The sequence below is a fragment of the Struthio camelus genome, chromosome 3 (genome assembly GCF_040807025.1).
Source record: "Struthio camelus isolate bStrCam1 chromosome 3, bStrCam1.hap1, whole genome shotgun sequence".
Classification (NCBI taxonomy): domain Eukaryota; kingdom Metazoa; phylum Chordata; class Aves; order Struthioniformes; family Struthionidae; genus Struthio; species Struthio camelus.
The window spans coordinates 123467585-123487558 of NC_090944.1; the positions used below are offsets into that span (position 1 = coordinate 123467585).

Below are 19974 nucleotides of genomic sequence, written 5' to 3' on the forward strand. Positions count from 1 at the left end.
TCTGGGCCCAGGGAAATAGCATAAACTGCAAAAAAAGCATAAATTGCACCGATGGCGCTTACTAGATTTGCACTGTTATTTTCCAAGTATAATCAAGCAAGGTAAAAATCAAATCGACTTTCTGAATCGGACCCCTGCTGAGGTTTTGCTCGGCGTTACGTGGCTCTTAGTGGTGCTGGTTCACCCCTGCAGGATATAATCAAGTCTGCTCTTGCCAGTAGTTTAAACTGCTGTGTTTTGGTAAGGTTAACCTTGGCACCGTGCTCCGCAGGTTGTGGGGGGTAAGTGGAAGTGTGTTTTTTCCGAATAAAGAGAGGAAAAGAGAACTTTAGTAATCTTACATGCTCTCTGATACATAAATGCCTAGTCCCAAAGCAATATCGCTGTGATGAACAAACTTGCCTCCAGGTTAGGCTCTGTTTTCAGAGGGGTTTATTACGAGAAGCACACGTCTCTGAAAATTAGATCTGGGAAAGATGTAGGAAGATGAAGGAAGATCCTCAGTCTAAAGCATCTTGAAGTCCTTTTGGGATCCAGAGATGCCAGCCTGCCACAGAGAGCGGGAGAAGAACAAATCATACTCTGAAGGATTAAGATACAGGGACTCTGCTCATTAACAGAGATGTTTGCTCGCGCGCTCTCTCGCTCTCTCGCTCTCACTCTCATCTTTACCCTTTTTTTTTCCTGATAACGTCTGTGCTCCCTTACCCCTCACAATCTATCAAGCTGGAGCTCTGCTACAGAGACCACTGTCGTAATGACAACAGCAACTCTTGGTGTTTGTGTAATGTTCTTCACCCCAGGATCTCTGAGAGCTTTGCAAAGCTTCCAAGTATCACTTTTACTTTTCAGCTGGTGAACCTGACCTATAAAACAAACAAACCTGAAGTTGACTTATTCAAAGTCTGTGGCCTGCAGAGGTCGTGTTTAGATGCTCCTATCGTTTTTCTGGCCTGAAGATTTATGGTTCTCTGAGGGCCAGGCGGTGAATCAGCAGCTGAGCTAGCGTTGCTTCTGCTGACTTCCCCTTTCTGTGCCCTTCTTCCGTTTTGTTCGCTTTCAGGCGCTGGAAGCAAGGGCGGTGGGAATACGTGGTGTTTTCTGTCAGGCCAGTGACAGAAACCATTGCTCTTTCACCCCCCTCACTGTGAGCCGTGCAGTTTGTGGCAAAGGTGGCCCGTTACTCTTTCACCACTCCGGGGACCCCAGCTCACTGCAGGGAGAGGCTGCTAGCTGGGAGGTGCTGGAGAAGGGACGTTTATCCAGTGTGCATGAAGGTCCTGGGTTGGGTCCTCCAGGTGCTCCGGCGCTGGCCCCGGTCGGCTGCAGGGCAGCATCCGTGCCAAGCAGGCGCCAGCCTCTGGGAAGCTGGGCACCCTGCGGTGTTAGGCAATAGCTGGATGGAGGCTAGGAAAAAAATTTCAGTGATGCTTGCACGGCGGACGTAAACCCTGAGCGAGACAGAGAGGTGCTTAAATACTTTAAGGACCAGGAAATCTGAACAGTGGGAAATGTATTTCAAGGATCACGCTGCACTAAGAACAGTACCAGGACTCAGCAGAATAGATATAAGAGTAATAAAATGGACAATTAAACCGGTCTCATTAGAGGATACGCTCCTGCTTTTGCATGTCAGCCCTGCACTTGGTGCTCCCTGTGCTTGTTGCTCAAAATGACAAATTTCAATACAGAGCTCGGCTCCCACGTTGCAGCTGCATGAAGTTGCTTCAGATCGTTGACAATTTCCCTGCCTGGTTATTACGCAGGAACAGGACAGAGCCCTCGGGAAGCTCAGCTGGAGGCCTCTTGGATTTATGCAGCTATCTGTGAAGCCCTGCTACTGTCGGAGCGCTCGGAGCTTGTCCGTGCCTCTGGGAAAGGTGCGTGGACCAGTACGCGGGGCTCCGCCGGGAGCCAACTACCAGCCCGTGAACGTGTTTTATTCATGCTGGAGGGTAGTCTCCCATAGGAGCATGAGGAAAGAGACCTCTCTCCTCGAGACAACTTGAGGAAGGTAAGGCACTGAGGGGGACGAGTCAAATCTTTCTAGGGAGAAGTTGTCATGAGAAGCCATGCGATACTCGCAGGGAGCACGGGAGCAGATGAACAGCTGGCCTGACAGTCTGAGACGGGGGACACTGGTTCGAGCATACGTTAGTTCAAGGTGCTGACTGACTTCTCCACTCCGAGCCTTGGCTGTCCGGCATCTAGAGCCTGTTCCTGACTCCTTTATGGCAAAAGTCCTGTGTGTCCCGTCAAGACCCCATTCTCTCTTAGGGAAGCAGCTGCTGATTGTTTTTTCCAGTGCTATCCACCACGGCCTTGCTGCTGTTAGCTGTTTATACAGCATTAACACCCCAAGGCCCCTCACGGGACAAAGGACTCGCGGTTTAAGGGCTTTCTTCAAAGCACCTCCATGACAAGGGGAAACTGGCTAATGCTTTTGGTAGAGGCTGGGTCACACTCTAGGCAAACGTGCTTCAGCCTTCCTGGCTCCTCGTGGTCCCGTTGTGTCCTGCAGCCACCGGAGCCTGTGGGGCAATCCATCACCCCTGCCTTTGGCAAGCGACGGCGCTCGGCTGCAGCTCCAGTGGAGACCGTCACGGCGCTCAGTGGGAGCACGCTTGTATGCAGTACGCAAATAACCGTGGTGTCCAGCGCAACGCCTCATTAGCGCTGGAATGAGCAATTGTTCGAGTGCTTTTTGGTTACCACTGAAGGAGCTAATGAGGTTTGGCATTTGGAGCAGCTTATTTTGAACTGTTGGTGTGCTGCCCTGGGCAAGCCGCTGTTTGCGGTAACTCTTGTTTCATGGCTGAGCACCCCTGCTCTGCTGAAAAGCAGCCATTGCAGGAGCTTTTGGTGGGCATATTGAACTTTTTAAGATCTTCCAAATGAGAGATGTACCTTCCTTGCCCAGGTAAGGGCAGAACTTTTTAAAAGAGCCCATATAGGTGGCATTTGGAATTTTTAATGATATTTCGTTTGCCTGTGCTTCCTTACCGTGTGCAATCAGTATTTGAGGAAACAAGTTTGCTAGTCCAGAAATTCTTCAAAACAGCGAGTCCAGTGTTAAAAGAAAATGAATTTTGCATGTGTAACCTCAAGTGTGCACCCCTGGATCATCATGCCAAAAGAGATGGGAGCACTTCATGTGAGCTGAGCATCTCCCCTGGAAGCAGCTTAGATACTGAAAACTTACCAAAGCGGCATGACTGGCAGCTGGAAACCGTTCTGCACACTGACTTGAAGGATGAGTGACTTTGAGAAAACCGCATGTGCCTCATGGATCGCTGCCCAGTGCTCCCAATGGAAAAGAAGATGCAACTAGTAACACGGATCTGCCCTGTCATTCTCTCGCAGGCTTTGGGCGATTTAAGTTTTACTTTATGCTACAGCTGCATTATGGCCCTGCAAAGCTGCAATCTACTGGCAAAAGTTCTCGTGTCATCACTGCCGTTTCATTGCACCTTCAAGATCAGCCTCTGGCTGTTGAGACGGTGGGTTCATCCACGCACGGTGCCAACCTGAACGGCCTCTGTAGGATTGCAGGAGTCGGCAAGTCTAACACAGTGATACTGTGTGTTTGTAGCCCTGGGAAGCCACCAGAGAAATAGCTTGTTAGTTGAGAAGGAAAGTAACAATGGTATTAAATAATCTTTATTTTCATTTACTGGGTACTAATGATCCAAAGAAGGTGAAAATCCCTGAGGATGCATTTCCTTCTGATTCACCCAGCAGAAAAATGGAAAGGAGCACAGTTATTGTCTACTGAAATATTACCAGGGCTTGGAGCTGTTCAAACGCAACTCTATTCCATTTTTTCCCTCCTCTTTGGAAAACCATTTTTCTAACAGTTTTTCTCACACAGTGATGAACCAATGCCATTGTTATTCTCAGGTACAGAGAATGGCACCAACTTATTTTCTGCAGTAGTGGCAGGAGAAGAATCCCGCACACCCAGCGCTTCCTTCAGGCTGCAGAGAAGTTGCTTGCTCTGTGATTACCATTGTGGTTACAGCGGTTTCTGTGCAATCTTCTGCCCCTTTTTTCCAAAGAGAAAGGGTTGGTCCTGAATAGCTGTACATCTGGGGTTATCCATATCACGTAAAACTGGCCTGAATTAGGAATTATGCTCTGAATTTAGGCATTTAAGCCTTCAGGGGCTATGGAAATGCTTTAAGTAATGCCCTTCCTAATTACGTTTTGTAGCATGCTAGTGTTTGTTAGAATAACCTTGCAGATAAATGAAACTAAGGCGTGGAGAGACTGGCCTTGTATTATAGAGTAAGTCAATAGCAGAGGTAGCCTTCTGTCCTAACTACAAGAGAACAGTCATTTCAGGCACTCAGTGATTTGTCTCAGGCACTTTTAATACCTAAAGCAATGGGGCGCGCTCAGCCTCGTTTAGCAGATGAAATTATCCGGCCAAAATTGCCATGGCGTGTACCTTGGTTATTTATCCTGTGCGATGAAACCAAAGAAAATGTACCATAATGCCATCTTTATGCTCTTTCAGTGATACGTCGTCTTCCTTGTTTTTGATGTATGCAGTGCCAGATAGACCTAACCTCGTATTTTTAAAGCTGGCAGGTGCCCATCTTTCATTGAAAGCAGTGAGATTTAGGCTCTAAAAACTCCTAATAAGCATCTAGCCCTTCATTCCTTGACCTTATAAGCTGTCTCTTTGAGTGTATCTCGACTGGTTAAAGCCAGAAGTGAGTTAACTAACTGTCTCCAGGCTATCTGAAATCACTTGCTTTTTTTTTTCTAGATAAACCCTTTGAAAGCTGTTGAGAAGAGTGAAATGTCTTGGGCAGGGGGTGGAGCTGTGGTGTAATACGAACGTTTTCTATTGTAATGTGCTTGAGGGTACCATTTTCTCTGGCTGTAAGTTTGATTGATTGGTAGTAGGGTACTCACAGTTCTTGGAGAGGCGTTCTTTGTTGTGTGTGTTAGGCGGAAAGAACGCACGGCTACGCACCTGCTTTTGCCGCTTCCACCAAGCGCAGGGGCGCGTGTCCTTCTGCGGCAGTTTAACTCATCTATCCGTGATCGAGCCTATAGGCTGCGCTTAGAAGTGATAGACGCTCTCATCACAGAGCTTTATAGGTATCTGTGAGCGGGGTTTTTGGAAGTGGTTCACACTGGCGTATCTGTGTTCCCGCTGATGTTCGTAGGAATTTTACTGCTGATGTGTGTTAGGATAAAAGGTCGGTGTGGTATGTGCTGGAAAGTCTCCTTTTACCTCTCCGATTAGATCAGAAGCAATGGACTAAAATGTGTAAGGAAGCCAAAGCTTTGAGTGGCACCTGAAGTCCCTATCAGAGGGTGAAAGAGGTTTTGGAGTGAAAGCAGCCGTGTCAGTAAGGAAACGGGCTGCAGGGACCTGAAGCTGACAAAGAGAAGGTTGTGCTATAGCGCTTAACCTAAGCGTGAGCTTCCTTTACCTTGGTAAACCCTGCACGCTATAACATGGCATGCAAGTCCACCAGTCCTTGGGAAGCGCGGTTGCATGTGTGAGCGTGGCATATAGCTTTCGCATAGCTGGGATCCTTAACTATAGGTGGGTTGCAGCCTCAGGCTTTCTGAGGTGCTGTAACTGGTACCGATACCTCCGCAATGCTATAAACGCAGGCGATGCAGCTACAACAGCAGTTGTTTCAAGTGCTTTTTTCCTTTCCTTTCTAATGGGCAATAGATTCGCCTCTCTGCTATCAAGTCTGAGAGCTCGGCTTCGGCTGCGGCGGGAGCGGCGAGTTGGGTGGGAGCGGGTCCGGCGTGTGGCGGCGCAGCCGAGTGCCGCGAGGAGCCCTGCCACTGCAGCAGTCGTGCTCTCCCCCCCCCCTTCGCTGATGACGCTCTCCCAGCAGCGTTCGGGCTTCCTGCCAGCATGTGGGAAAATATATATTTTCTGAACGTATTTTGATGCTATTGCCTTTAAACAGCCCCTGACTTCAGCGATTTTGTCCCACAGGTGGGGAGATGCCAGGAAGCCGTAGCCGTCTTGTTTTCCACGCAGGCGTCCGATGTGGCAGAGGATCCCACCGGCAGCCGCATCCGGGCTGGTGAGCGGCACCGCGTCGGGTAGTCTCCCGGCTGGAAAGGGCTCGTCCGTCCCTGCGCATGGCGACGCACGATGATTTCGCGGCAGGTAATGGCCCGCATCGGACCGGAGAGCCCTTCACCATTAGTGCCGCCCTCGGGGCTTGTTGCAATCCCGCTCCCGCAGCGTTTGCCCGGAGGATATTAGCCGACGGTGGCCGTAGCCGGGGCCGGGACCGCTGCCTGGCTCAGGGACGCAGAGAGCCGTGCTCGCAGCGCCGATCGCCCGGCCTCGGAGCCGACGGCTGCGCTGGCGAGCACAGCAGCTGCTCTTCGCTCCGTGAGAGCGTGAGCCTGCCTACAGGGGAGGACACTGGCCGGGATAAGGGATGGGGAAACATGCTCTGAACTTTCAGCAGTATCCAAAATCAGCATTTTTTTTTTTTTTTCCTGGGACTGGTCAAGTTTGTGCTGCTTTCGGGGTCTCTGCAGTAAAGAAAGCGGGGAATAAAATCCGGTAACAGTGCAACAGAGCAAAGCAGAAAGTTTGGATGAACAGTTGACATCTAATAGTGGACTTCCTCGATTACCTCATCTAAATATTGGGGCCATCTAATGCAGAGTTCTCTTAATTATAACACCTGGTGATTAATTGTTTGTGTCTTACTAGTATCTTTCTTGTGGGGAGAAACAAAAAACAGCCAACAAAGTTGAGTGCGAATTGCAGACAAGATGGAACTTTTGAATGAGTTTTGGGAAGCATATAATTATTGTCGAATTCTAGAGACCAGTGTGGGTTATCTGCCGTCAGAAAGGAGAAGAAAGAAATCCTGTAGTCTTGGATAGACAACTAGCAAAACTTATGTAATTTTGCAGATTATGCAGGTGTCCGAAGACTGAAAAATAAATCCCTTGCTAGTCAGCATGGCCTGAAGCCACTGAGGCCTTTACAGAGGCCAGGACTGTAGGTTTATCCTAGTATGTCAGAAACTGATATGGAAAAGGGTATCTGTTTTTGTTTTTTTTCCTCCTCTCTCCTACTCAAATGCTACAAATTCAGGTCAGTTATACGCTCCTTATTTTAAAGCCAAGTACCGTGTCCCAGTTGCTGTCTACTGCGGGAGCGTCCCCGAAGTCAAGCCCAGATGCCGAGCGCTGCGAGGAGGAAGCATCGATTCCAACCTGCAGCTTTGTGGTAGCAGATGGACCACAGCAGAAGAAGGTGAGGGCAGAAGGGGGTTGACTATGCAACGGTGGCCTGAGCTGAAAGGAAAGCCTGTATGGAAGGAGACGTGGTCCTTGGAGGTCAGCCCTCATGTACTGGCCCTGTATCAGCGTAGGTAGCTGATGGAGAGCTGCAGGTGATCCTGCCCTCCTCCAGCGACACGCTTGGCATTGCATTTATCTACTTGCAGTTTATTACGCTTTATCTTTTGGTTGCTAGAGCACAGCAGTAGTCAGATGACTACTCCTGCCAGCCAAAAACAGGGACTGTGGCCCAGCTGGCCATAAATCACGCATTGTAATGAGATGCTAATTCTGTCCATTTCTATCCTATGGATATTGATATGCGGTCTTGCCCTAGGTAAATTCCCCTATTCTTTCTCTGCTCACCCCCCAGATCTGACCCTTGAGGATGGGGTGTTGCTAGAGAAACCCCGGCAGCACTTGCCGGTTTGCTGAGGTGCCTCTCTTTGCTCTTGGCTACCCAAGAACAACGGCCCTGGATCAGACCAAAAGGCCCAAATGGCTTCTTCGAACCCAAGACCTCAGAGTTGGTTTAGGAGTAGATACTTGGGAGAGAAGGGCAAATCTTTTTCCTTGCGGCTGCTGATGCTTCATGACATAGAGACCTTCTGAGGAATGGGCTGTATCAGGACCAGCGCCTGTGCCTTTGGCTATGGCGTGCACGTTTTGGTGCTCGCAGCGTTCGGTGGAAATGAGTTTTGCAGTTCAGTTGCGCTGCGTGAAAAGGAACTTCCTTTTGTCTTCCTAACCTTTCTGGCTGCGGTTCCGTTGGATGGACACCCATTGCTTTGGATGCGCCTTAGTCTCATGCAAAATATCGGATAATCATTCCGAGCTCCACTTTTCCCTTAAACTTTATGGTTTTATAAACCTCTGTCTTCTCCTCAGCAATAATTTTTTTCTCAAGGGGAAGCATCTCCCTTCAGTGTCTCTCTCATCACGTAGTGCCATACTGTGCCCCGCTTCTCGGTGCCTTTTTCATTTTATTTTTACCTTTCCAAGGGAGGAAGGAAACCAGCGCTTTACAGAGTTTTCAAAGTACAGGTACACAGCAATGTGTTACAGTTTCAAATCCTTCCTCTATCTTTCCCCCTTGACTCCTGCTAAGGACTGAGCTAATGTTTTCAGAGAACTGTCCACAGCTGTAAGCATCTGTAAAGCTAATTGTCTGCTGCCTATAGTTCTTGTTGCCAGAAGTTCGCTCTGCTTTGCATAAATGGCACAAGCGCTATTTGGATTTTAGTGGCAGTGTTCACAGAAGCCAATGCTGCAGACGGTCATCTTTTTTCCCTCGTATCAGAGGGGGCCCTTGACCTCTCTCTCCTGGCTTGCTAGCTCAACAGTGTTCATAAGAATTAGACTGATGTTAGCTTTATGAAAAATAAAAACAATTTGATGTTCTTAGCGATTAAAAATGAATGCCTCAAACTCCTCAGTTGCATTGATCGTGAAGAAGTGAGGTTGACTCAGTTTTTTTCCTTTCACCCGATCTGCAGCTTCTCTTCAGCCCTTATTAAGTACCCAGGTGAAGGAGCAACCTGGTCTATGGGGTAGAGATCGGAGGCCTCTCTACCCCAGGGCCATGTCTCCTCTGGAGGTCCGGGATGGCAAGACTAGCCTGGAAAACTTGGACACCGGGGCCAGAGGTGACCTCTTGCAGCTCCCTAGCCCAGCCTTGAAACAGGACCCTGGAGAAAGGGAGGTGAGCAGTGCTGCCATGGAAACTGCTCAGATCAAGGACAAGCTGAAGAAGAGGAGGATGTCTGAGGGCCTGTTAGTGCCGCAGAGAGGTAATGCTGGAACCTGCCCGCTCTCCTGTGGGAAGCAGCGCCTTCCCCAGCCTAGGGAGCTAGAGCACGTTCCTGGTGAAGAGTGAACCACCCCTATGATTGCGTTTCATGAGCCACTGCTTTTGCTGGTTTGTGTTTCTACACTGTAATAACACCCTCTGTTCTCAGCCCCCTGTGCAGCCCTACTGCTGGTCTGTGGGGCAGGCAGAGGAATGTGCGGATGTTTATGCGGGTGGTTTAATCCTGGTAAGGGCAGATCTGTGGGCTCCCTGCTGTTGGACAGGAGCCTGGAGAGCCCCAGGTGGCTCTGGGAAAATGGGTCATGTGAGTCCCTGGGCTGCTTCAGGTGGCTGCCAGCATTAACATGTCCACTGAAGAGCGGGTTTCACTGTGCAGCTATTTACAGATTTCCAAGAAATCTGCCCTTGTGGGATCCAGCTTCAGGTGTTCTGGATCTGAAACGTTGCCTCTTCTGTGCTTCGTGTCTCCACTTTGCAGGCCTCTTGGACAGCGGTGACCCTGCAGGGCTTGCCTTGAAGCCAGCTGTTTCCAGGTCAGCTTCCCAGAGGCTCCTGGTAACATCCAAGCCCATGCCGCCCATCCAGCATGGTCCCCCGTCCCCCGAGACCGGCGAGGCAAGCAATGGGGAGCCGAAGGACTGGGAGAACGGCATAGATGGTGGAGACAGCGATGAGAGCCATGAGGGGTTGACGTCAGAGGTAAAAGGGTGCGAAGCAAGCAAACCCAGCCAAATTGAGCTTGATGGCTCTTCTGCTTATTGCACGTAGGCAGAGCTCCCAGGTGATCGTAGCTCCCAGGTGATTGTTCCCCATGTGCAAGTCTAGGGAAGCAGCTGACCCGAGGAAGAGCTCAGCCAGATGGTGAGCTGCACGTTGTGTTTGTGGTGTGCATACTGCGGACTTCCATGTCCCCAGTATAGGTAAATAGGGCAATTCCTCTTTAAACAGTTTTTGCACTCTCTAGTTGCTTCTGTTGTGTTTTGTGACTGAAGAAAACACCAGCAGCTATCTAACCTGGCCAAGCGCGTACCACGATATTTGGTAAAATATGCGTATTTGTCAACCCTCTGTGCTGTGTACGTGGCTGTTATTGTTCAGACACACCAGTCTTGGTGGCATACCAACTCTGATTTAGAAGGAAGAAGATGTTTGCTGGATAGGCAGTCCAACTCCACGGGGGAATTCAAAGTACAACTGAGTCCTCGTGCACCGTTACCTCTAATGATGTTTCTAGAGTTCAGTGGCCCCCGAACAGCTTTGACTCCTTCCACAGGTCTGCACAGGGGTAGGCGACTGGAACGGGCAATTCTGCCCATAGGGAACGGAGCCCAGACCTTGCTCTCTTGTCTGGCTTTGCAGAAGTGACAGGAGTTGCAGGTGTTTTGATTTTGCCATGGTAGGCAGAAAGAGCCTATAACAACTTTTTTGAACAGGAAAACCAATAAAAGGTCGGTACACTTGATTTCAGCCTTGCAGATACAGGGCCAAATGTATCCCTGATATTAGCTCTTTTGGTTTCACTGGAGTTTAAACAGGTCCTGGTTTGGCTCTTTGGCCAGGAAAAGAACAAAAAGATACTAAAGAAAGGTGCATGCCTGCCTGCCCTGCTCCTTCTGCCCTATTTGTAGCTGTGGCATGGAGTGGCCTTTCCAGACAAAGTGATCTCAGCAGGCAGAGAGGCCCTACACAGCGCGGCAGAGTAGGGAGCAATGCTGAGCTTAGTAAATGACAGTGAGCTGGCAATGATAAACTGTGTGGAAGCTGGAGAGCACCTGGGATCCAGAGAACATGTGAATGTTTGGGCCAAGAGGCTGATGGGGGACTGTAGGAAGGGCAACAGCAGAAAAAAATTATGGACTTGAGCAAAGCAGGGTTTGACAGCATGCAAAATGACTTTGTGGAGGCTTGGCTGGAGCTGAGCAGTGGCTGGTCGGTGCATTACGGACAGCAAGGGGATAATGATCTAAAACCCTGCTGGTACCAGCAGAAAGGCTAGTAGAGGCAACAGCATCCCCTGTACTTCTGGTGCACGCAGCTGCCGCAGGATGCTCCCCTCTGACCGTGGTGGCGCTGGCCGAGCCCCCGGCCTGCACGCTGGCTGGGTAGGACCGATCTGCCTGAGTGGCGAGGGAGGATGGCGGCGTTCAGCCCAACCACTTGGCTCTCCTGTTTCCAGGCTTGCCTGCAGCCCTGCCGTTGCAGTGAGGAAGAGGAGGCGGCGAGGAAGCTGCAAGGGGCGGCTGTGGTTCCCCCCATCGCCACGTCGGCAAGTATGCTGGATGGAGGCACTGGCAGGGCTGTGGGGCCTCCCCCGGGCTCTCCGGTTTCGCAAGAGCCCCTGGAGGTGAGGTAAGCTGGGGTCACCTCCTCCCCAGTACACCATTCAACTCACGTATCTCATGAGGTTATTCTCCAGTCAGCTCTCCAATATATTTATGCAAACTTATGCATATTCGCCAGATTGTGTGTCTAAGGTGGTCCATGGTCCAACCTGATGTCGAAACTAACACGATATACTTAAAAAGCAGAGGGTCAGGACTCGTGGGTCCTCAGCTGGACTCTGATATTCGTTCGCTCTGTAATCTCTGTGTTGCTACTCAGGAAACAAGAAGATTGTATTATATTTACCTGAATATGGCCGTTGATTTTATGTGTGAACTTTTGACTACAGGTATCTACACCTGCAAGAATCTTAGGGCTAATATTAGCAGTTGTAAATCCATCTACTAAATTCAGATGCCATTTCTGTAAATGTCAGTCGTAACTCTTCTGCAGCCGGGCCTTCACTGAGGAGTGAGAGCACAGATATACATCTATCTTTCGGAGACTCACAGAGTCTTAATATTTACATGAGATTTTAAGATCATAGGGGCAAGGAGCTGAAGAGCAGTTATATGGCTGACACTCTTTAGGAGTGGAAAGATTTTCAGTTGTAACTGCATGGGGAAATCTAGCTGGCAGTCTTATGCCAGCTGTAATAACAAATAAAGAGTCACAGAAATAATATTTCAATTTAAAGGCATCGGTATGGCTTTTAAAGTGCAATCTGAATATATTATCTACCAGTTGAGCTGGACCCCCAACCACCAGAAGGAGGGAGGGGAAAAAAAAAAAAAAGCAGGAAGGTGTAATCTTATTCTCAGCAGAGAGCAGTGGTATTGCCATTTTAAATAACGTACTATCATCAGTTTAAGTCAAGACCCGGGCAAAGTTAGACTTACAACAGTGTGCCGGTGTGTTGAGGGCAGTGGCTGCCCTCAGTACAGACTCCAGACAAAGCTTAACATCTCTTGTTGATTCAGAAGGGCTGGATGTAAAGTGAGAGCCACGTAGCTCAGCAGCGAGAGACAGCAGAATTGGATATTTAAAGTCCAAATTGAAGAATCTGACACATGTTTCAGTTGGAGCCAGATTAGCTCCTTGTGTGACTCTGCAAACGGAAAATTTAACAGCCAGTAATGGGCTTTGAATATTGTTTTAAGAGTTACATTTGCTTCTTCATCAGGGTGACCTTGCTAAGAAAGCCTTCCTTTATTAAAGCTACACCCATTCTCTTTATGTCTTCTCATTATGTACTTTTTCTCTCCCGTTTTCTTAAGGTCAAGATCAGGCAGCAGAACTCAGGAGAAGACCCTTAAACCTCTGGGTAGGTACAGGGCATGTTTGTCCTAAAATGAGTACAGACATCCCAGCTGGTGGATGGCACTGCGAATGTCCAGTTGAGGACCTTTCTGAAACGTTTTGTGATTAGTTGAGGCGCTCCAACAGCTGCCCCAGACCCAGTCCCCGGGAAAGTGCGCTCTGGCATTTTGGGTGGGAGTGAGTCCAGCGTGTGGAGCTGAGAGGGTTACCCCAGGGCCCCGGAAATGCACTACAGGAAAAGAAGCTCTTCCTCCAACTCTTTCACCTTGTGCTCTTCACTGTGCTTGTATGTCTTGCCTCTCTGCAATCGCCTCCCAATGCCACAAAGATTGGAGATAAATGAGGCATTTCATGTGAAATAAGAAATGCAGCCACTTGCTCCTCCTACAACGGAAGGAAATCTTCACTCAGGACAGTCTCTGATCCTGAACCAATCCCTTTCGACACCTGAAGGAGATTCATGACCATTGCCTATTTTACACTAGGAGAAATGTTGACACCTCGTGATAGGAAGTCCTTATGATTTTTCCATTTACAGATAAAGAAGTTTAAAGAAGGATCCCATCTCTGTAGCAGTCGTCTGAACTGAGCTTTCCATCCTGTTAAAGCATAGGTCTGCCTTAAATGCTGAGTTATAAACTGAGGCTTCCTTTTTATATTTCAGTTACCTCATATCACATATGCTAAGTTTATTATTAAAAACATCTTTGCCCTACCCTATCTGCGAATGTCAACCTTGCAAATTCAGGCAGGGCTCTGAGATGCGCAGTGGTGGTGTTTTTTATCTTCATCATCACTAGGAATAGAAATTGTACAAGACAAAGTAGTGTCAGTCCCATCTGTGTTGCCTTTGCTGTCCTTTGCCATCTGTGGGTTTGTAGAAACAGGAGAGGTGAGAATGTAACAAATAATTCTGCTGATGCAGGAAAAAAGGATGAGATCCACTGATGTCTCAGCGCAGTGCTAGCTCTGCCAAATAACGAGCATACACTACAGTAATGATTACTTTATTGCTGATATGCAGCTAAGATGCTGAATACAACTAGGGAGGAGAATTGCTGAGTAAGTAAGGTGACATTTTTACTGGATGCTTTCCGGACTAGCAATGAGCTATACGGTTAAACTATCATTCTTTCTCTCTCTCTTTCTCATCAGCCTGACCATTCAATAGGAAAAAAATCCTGATTTAAAGAAGTTATTCCTTTTTTTTTCTACTACTTGGCTATCACACGATTTTATCATCTGTGAAACCAGGCATGGAATGATTAGCTCTCTGAGTTTTAACAGCTCTGTTGGAGAGTGATTCAGAATGAGCTGCAGTGTGCTATTCTCATTAAGAAAATCAGCCATTAGTGAGGCTGCCCAGAAAGTGGGCTGATCTGCTACGATTTGTAATGAAGCTGCTTGGGGAGAATGAATTCCAGCTTTGAGAACAAAATTCTGCTTTTGGTAACATTCTACAAATCCCAAGCTTTTCTTCAAATGCCCTTTTAATAGTCCAGCAGAGGAGGACATACCGATTCCTACCTCTACAAAGGTATGTAGCTATCAAAAAACAGGAGATACTCTAGCAGCTGGGAAAAAGAGGATGAAATCAAAGTAGATAGGGACCGATAAGCAATTTTTTTTTTTACAAGGGGATGCCTTATCCCACTGCTATTCTTCAGCAAACATAGCAGCTCAGCGGGAGCTGATGACCAAGGCCTTTGTCATTCAGTAGGCATTTGATGGCCAAGAGAGCAATGCCATTTCTGCGGCCAGTGCCATAGGCAAGGATCCCACCCGTTTGAAGGTGCTCTGAGTTACTCGCCATGCTCGTAGGCAATATATGTTCTTGTCTACCTAGAGCTCAGGATGCTGGAACCAGTCCTGCCTGTTCCCCAGCACCGTGTTGCCGGGGGCGTGAAGTCTGCTGGCCGCTTGTCCGAATCTCTGTTGCCATTCACAGGCCTCTCCCTCAGCCGGGCCACGGGGATGGATCATCTTGCGAGCCCTCGCCTCCTGAGTGATGACGAGTGGAAGGAGAGCAACGGAAGGGTAAGGGTTAAGGACCGGGGGGAGGGGATTTGTTCTTTGGTGATTGTTCAGTATTTAGCGCAAAACGTCAGTGAAAATTACCATTTTCCTCTTGCGAGGGAATGTCTTTTATAGCTAAAGAGCTGTAAAAGGTAAGCTTGTGTGTTTTCACTGTGCAGAAACCGTTGGTTGGGAGATGGGGCTAGAGTTAAGCAAGAAGCACTCTTTATGTGCAGAGGTGAATTTATAACAGATACGAATGGCAGAGCAAGTGGTGCGTCAGTGAGCGCTTGCAAACTGCATGCTTGGGAGGCAAAAGCAAAGATTATGATGTAGCGCATAAGCAAGGTTGCCAAATAACATAGGAAAGCTTGCTTTTCCTTAGTTACCTTTCTTGCTGTATCTTGCAACCCTGTAATTCTCTTTTTCTATTCATTTGGACCAGTGTTCCTCAAACTTCCTGTTCACGTGACTCCTCTTCTGGACTCATATGTCTTCTCTGAGAGCAGCTGAGTCCTTCAGCAGCAGGGAAGCGAGAAGCAGCTGCAATTACTGACGTTTACTATAGCTAGAAAACAGCAAATTACCTTTCATTGCTGGCTGCGTGTACTAGCGGATGGTTTTTACTCCCCTGCCCTGCCTTATGGGAAGCGACCTGGCAGTTCCCTGGTAGCGTGAGTTTTTGATACTTCTTGGAGCACCCCTATGGGCTCCTTGGTGTGAGCAAGGCTTCCTGACATAGCTTGAGAAAGTGTCTTGGAGCAGTGGAAGGGTATGGAGATGATGTGGTATACACCATCAGGTGTAATTGTGTGCTGAGGTGAGGAAAAGTAATTACTCCTGAATTACTCCTGAAGCTATTGGGGTGTGTTTGGAACTGCATTAGAGACCATGACACTCTGCCACTGTATACCTGCTTAGACGTCACGTATATGGTCCTTTTATACTCCATGCTGTGTTTCCTTTATGACTAGATCCATATTACCATATCCAAGTCAGCTCAGGAGAAAATGCGCCAGAAGCAGATGAGAGAGATGGAGCTCTTGCGCAGAGAGAGGGAGAAAGAGAGAGAAAAGGAGAAGTCCTTGCAGCTGCACGTGCAGAGCGCTGACCCTGTGGGTGCTGATGAAGAAGGTAAGCTCTTGCGATAGTTGCGGGTCTTTTTGTTCACTTGCTTGCCTCTTGCATAGTGTTAAAATGTCTATGAAATCTAACTTGAAGGCTGTTACACTTGCGTTGCACAGATCTAAGCGGAAACTAGAACATGATTTATTTCTACTTTCCAAATAAAAATACAGAGGCATGAAGTGTCTTGACCATGGCCCGTAGTGAGTCAGTGGCAGACTATAGAGCCCCTTCTGCCCTCTTTTCCTACCAAGTCTTTTGGACTTGGCAGTTCTCCTTTGCCAACTACATCTGGGCTTCTGACGCTGTATTTGAGCGCAGCCAGCAGAATAGATGAATGGATGAGTCCCAAAGAATGCTTTTTAACCAAGTTGCAGCCTGAAAGAACTGAAGTTAAAATATTTCTGATTAAAACACAAAAGATGATCTTGCTCATGTGGTAGAACAGTTTATCCTGCCCACATCCGCTGTCCCGCTGAGGAGCTCGCACTGGAAAGCTGCACTGGAGCCCTTACCGAGTGCTCGCGTTTTACCCACACGAGCACATGGCTTACTGACTTAATTGCAACTGACAGGCGCTGATTGTACTGCGGCACACGCTTTACAGAGTGCAGCAGCAGAGAAGTTGCAAGTCAGCACTCAGCCTAAGAGTACGGGACAAGGTTATCTGTTCTTTTTCTTGCTGCTATTTTGCAAAGTGCTGGTGAGAAGTGTGGAGGTGGGAGCCCCAGAAATGTAACTTTCCTATCTGGCCTCTGAAGCAGGAAAGCAAAGGAAATGCAGTGCTGGGTTTCCCTCATCCTTTAGGGAAAGCATCGCTGCACTCTGCCATCACTGCCGCGGGTTAGCACGCAACTGCTGTGCTTGGAGCTATTTGGGCCAATGCTGTGAGGGATGTTTTGTTTGTTACTCCAGCTCCAGCTAGATACCTCTAGCCGTTTCCAAACCCTTAGCCATCCCGTCCAGTGCTCTGGACTCAGGGGTCCTCTTCAATCTCTGCAGGCTTTGGCCCGCTGAATGTCAATGGGCTCGTCTCCCTTTCTCCCAGCATGAGCAACGCGGGCAGAACTGGTGTTGGTACCGCGCTGAAGAAGCGGATCAACAGGCCGTCCTTGCCCAACATCCCTGCCATCAGCCAGGAGGGTAGCTTCTCACGCCATGCCTCGGGTGAGCTGTGCGACGCGTGCCCCGGCGGTGGCTCTCATCTGCCCCCGGGAGCGCAGACTGCCTCCTTCCCCGCGCAGGGGGGGAAGTTTAGCTGAATAAAGCTGTGGTGAAGCCTTAAGCTCAAGCCTTTGCCCATGCGGGGAGTCTAAACCACAGCGCTGGCGCTGGGTCAGGCCAATGGCGTAAAAGGGGAGCCAGCTGTACGTGCAAAGCTGAGCCGCACCCTCGGTCCACGCGGCTGCCTGGCTTTCCAGCCAGCTTTGCTGGTGCTGCAGCAAGGGTTCCCACCGCACTGAAATTAATGACTTGGCATGATAACGCACCCAGAAGTATTTAAAGGCTTCCAGCCTGTCGTGTCATACCTCGTGCAAAACAAACTAGGCATAAGTCGTGCCCGTCCTGTCACCTAGCCTAAACACAGTAGCTGCGTATGGTAGGTGACACAGAGGGGAGGCTGCCGGCTTCTCTCAAACTGCTCGTTATCCGCAATAGGCGTACAGCAGATTAGGAGCACACAGTGCCTCTGGTCTCTCTTTCGTGGGTAGGAAGCAATCGTTTAGTCTGTGTTTGTGTTACGATCCTGAGTATCATGAGTTAAGAAAAATGGAGCTAGGAATGATGCCTTGAATGGTATCTTCCGGTGACACTGCTCTGTCCTGGGCCTGTTTTTCAAAAATGACCAGAACTAGCCTACTGTGGCTCTCCACTCCTTTCAACTATTCATGTTTGTATTCGTACATATAGGTATATTTTACCAGTGACATCAGTGAGATCAGAATTAGACCTTATCTGTGCATTTTTGAAAAATGTCCTGCTGATTTTATATATATCCTCCATATCTCGTAGAACACACAAAAACTCTAGCTAGCATAAAAATCCCATATAGTCCATACCAGCTCCTCTAGATTCTGTGCAATATTTAGACTCAATACTTTTAGACAACTCGGGTGTTTTCATCTACTGTTTAGAAAATGAGCTTTTGAGAGCAAGACATGACATTTTTGACCAGTAGTGCATCTGATGACAAATATGTTTCAAAACAAACACATTTATCTTCTGAATTTTGTTATACCTTGTATATTTGTCATCAAGTGAGTGCATTTGCCAACAATTTGCATCTGCATTTACATATTTTTATCCTCAATTCACATTTGGAAGGCTTTTTTGTCACAGCTATCTAGACTAGAAATTGCATTTTTCCACAAGAGAAAGCTTAGGCATTGCACAGCTTGTAAACAAACATAGCTGATGACAAATAAATTTCACTTCAGCATCTTTGAAATAGAGCCGGTGGGTAACTCTGAAATAGTAAATATTCATAGCACTTGGAAAACAGCGAAATCCATAAACTACTGCTTTCCCAATAGTATGTTAAAATGAATGCGCACTCAGCTGTCTGCTATCTAGTGCATTTGAAATAAATGGAAACCGAGACATAGCCAGATTTCGAGGGTCTATTAGCTGGTGCCCAGCTCAGGGTGCCTGGGAGGCTGTGGGGTGCTGGGAAAGCACCAGTGCGCTTACAGCCTGTGTTCACCCCTCTTCCCGCAGCAGACTCGCTGCCGGCCATCGCCCTGGGCTGCCCGGAGTGGGGAGAGGAGCCCGAATGTGGGGACGCCTCGGCAGCGAGACCCTTCTCTCACCCGGAGCAGGGGCTGGGCGACGCACTGGGCTGGCTCGGCAGCAGCGACTGGTAAGGGAAAACTCTCCGCTCGCTCCCTTTCCCCCCGACCTTGGCGTAAAGGTCAGATAAAGCGATGTCTTCCAGCGCTGCGCTCGGTGGCGCTGAGCCCGGACAGGCCAAAAGGGATCTCATGAAACTGCCCCGGAGCGATCACGGTGCGTGGGCGTGGGGGTAGCTTTCTGCTCACCCTGGGTCGCCCCGTGGCTAGCAGTGCGATGGCCACAGCAGGTTTGTGCTCCTTGTCGGTTTTACCTCCTGCTCTGGGTAGCTGCAAATGAAAACTTCAGGGAAGAGAGAAATTTGTGGAACAAGAAGATTTGCTTGTTGAAGCCGGAAGCACAAGCCAGGACAGAAACAATCTTCAGTTTTAGAGGTTTTGGGGCCTCGGGATACCGGCCCAGGTGGGATCAAGTAAGAAGGTGCGCTGGGTCTTGCTGCTAGCAGCACCAGCAGGAGAAGGGGGCCTTCCTCCTCCACCCGCAGGGACCTCCTGCTCGTGCAGGTTGCAGCAGTGCGAGTTTCTGTTTCTGCAGTACAGACCGAGACATGGTGTGAAAGTGCTCAACCTAGCCTTCCTCCTGATGGGCTGATGGCAGAAGAAAATCCAAAAGAAAGAAATCTTTTAGGACTCTTGTACTTTTACCGAATCACAGAATGGCCAAGGTTGGAATTCAGCTTTTAGAATTGAACTTTTTCCTTCTGACAGTTTAATATGGGCCAAAGAGAGGCACTTTTGTTGATAACAATTGTGCTGAAACTAGACTCTGACAGGAGGAGACGATGAATTTCAGGTGATGTTGTCCTTGTTTCTGATTTCTGGGACACCATATGCTCACTGGGGCTCCATTCACCCCAGAGGAACCATGCAAAACCATCTGTGTTGCAGCTCCTTGCACAGCTGCTTCACTTTGCCCCTCTCCCCCTTCACATGCCCCCACGATGTGGTGCCTGCTGCAGGCATGGGAGCAGCTGGTTGCACCCACGGGGCCCCAGCCTGGCCCTGCAGCCCTCTGGGTCTCCTGATGGGGAGGCTACCGTGGGGAGACAACTGGTCAATCATCCAGCTCAGGTTCTTCAAAAAGAAACTGCAGAAATTGTGGGATCTTTTAGGACATACTGGGTTTTTTTTTTTTGTCTCGGTCTATTTTTTGGACTCTATTGCACTGTGCAAACACCTAGACTGAACTGCATCGCAGGACGGTGTCCAGGCAAGGTGCGAGAAACAGAGAAGTATGAT

The 19974-nt window shown here is 48.7% G+C and overlaps 1 protein-coding gene across 12 annotated transcripts in view; it reads left to right on the plus strand.

Moving 5' to 3' along the window:
* Positions 1 to 19974, plus strand: part of TOGARAM2 (TOG array regulator of axonemal microtubules 2) — a 55272-nt gene that overhangs the window by 16445 nt on the left and 18853 nt on the right. For 7 of the 12 annotated variants that reach the window (XM_068940080.1, XM_068940079.1, XM_068940084.1 and 4 more), the window contains exons 2-11: positions 5978 to 6154; positions 7106 to 7267; positions 8790 to 9083; positions 9582 to 9802; positions 11280 to 11452; positions 12703 to 12749; positions 14694 to 14782; positions 15736 to 15895; positions 16889 to 17053; positions 18605 to 18746. In XM_068940080.1, coding sequence (XP_068796181.1) covers positions 6127 to 6154; positions 7106 to 7267; positions 8790 to 9083; positions 9582 to 9802; positions 11280 to 11452; positions 12703 to 12749; positions 14694 to 14782; positions 15736 to 15895; positions 16889 to 17053; positions 18605 to 18746 — 1481 coding nt within the window. In that variant the 5' untranslated portion in view covers positions 5978 to 6126. Of the gene's footprint in view, positions 1 to 1853; positions 1881 to 5977; positions 6155 to 7105; positions 7268 to 8789; positions 9084 to 9581; positions 9803 to 11279; positions 11453 to 12702; positions 12750 to 14693; positions 14783 to 15735; positions 15896 to 16888; positions 17054 to 18604; positions 18747 to 19974 lie in introns of those variants that run through there. The other 5 variants (XM_068940081.1, XM_068940085.1, XM_068940086.1 and 2 more) reach the window with 5 other exon arrangements.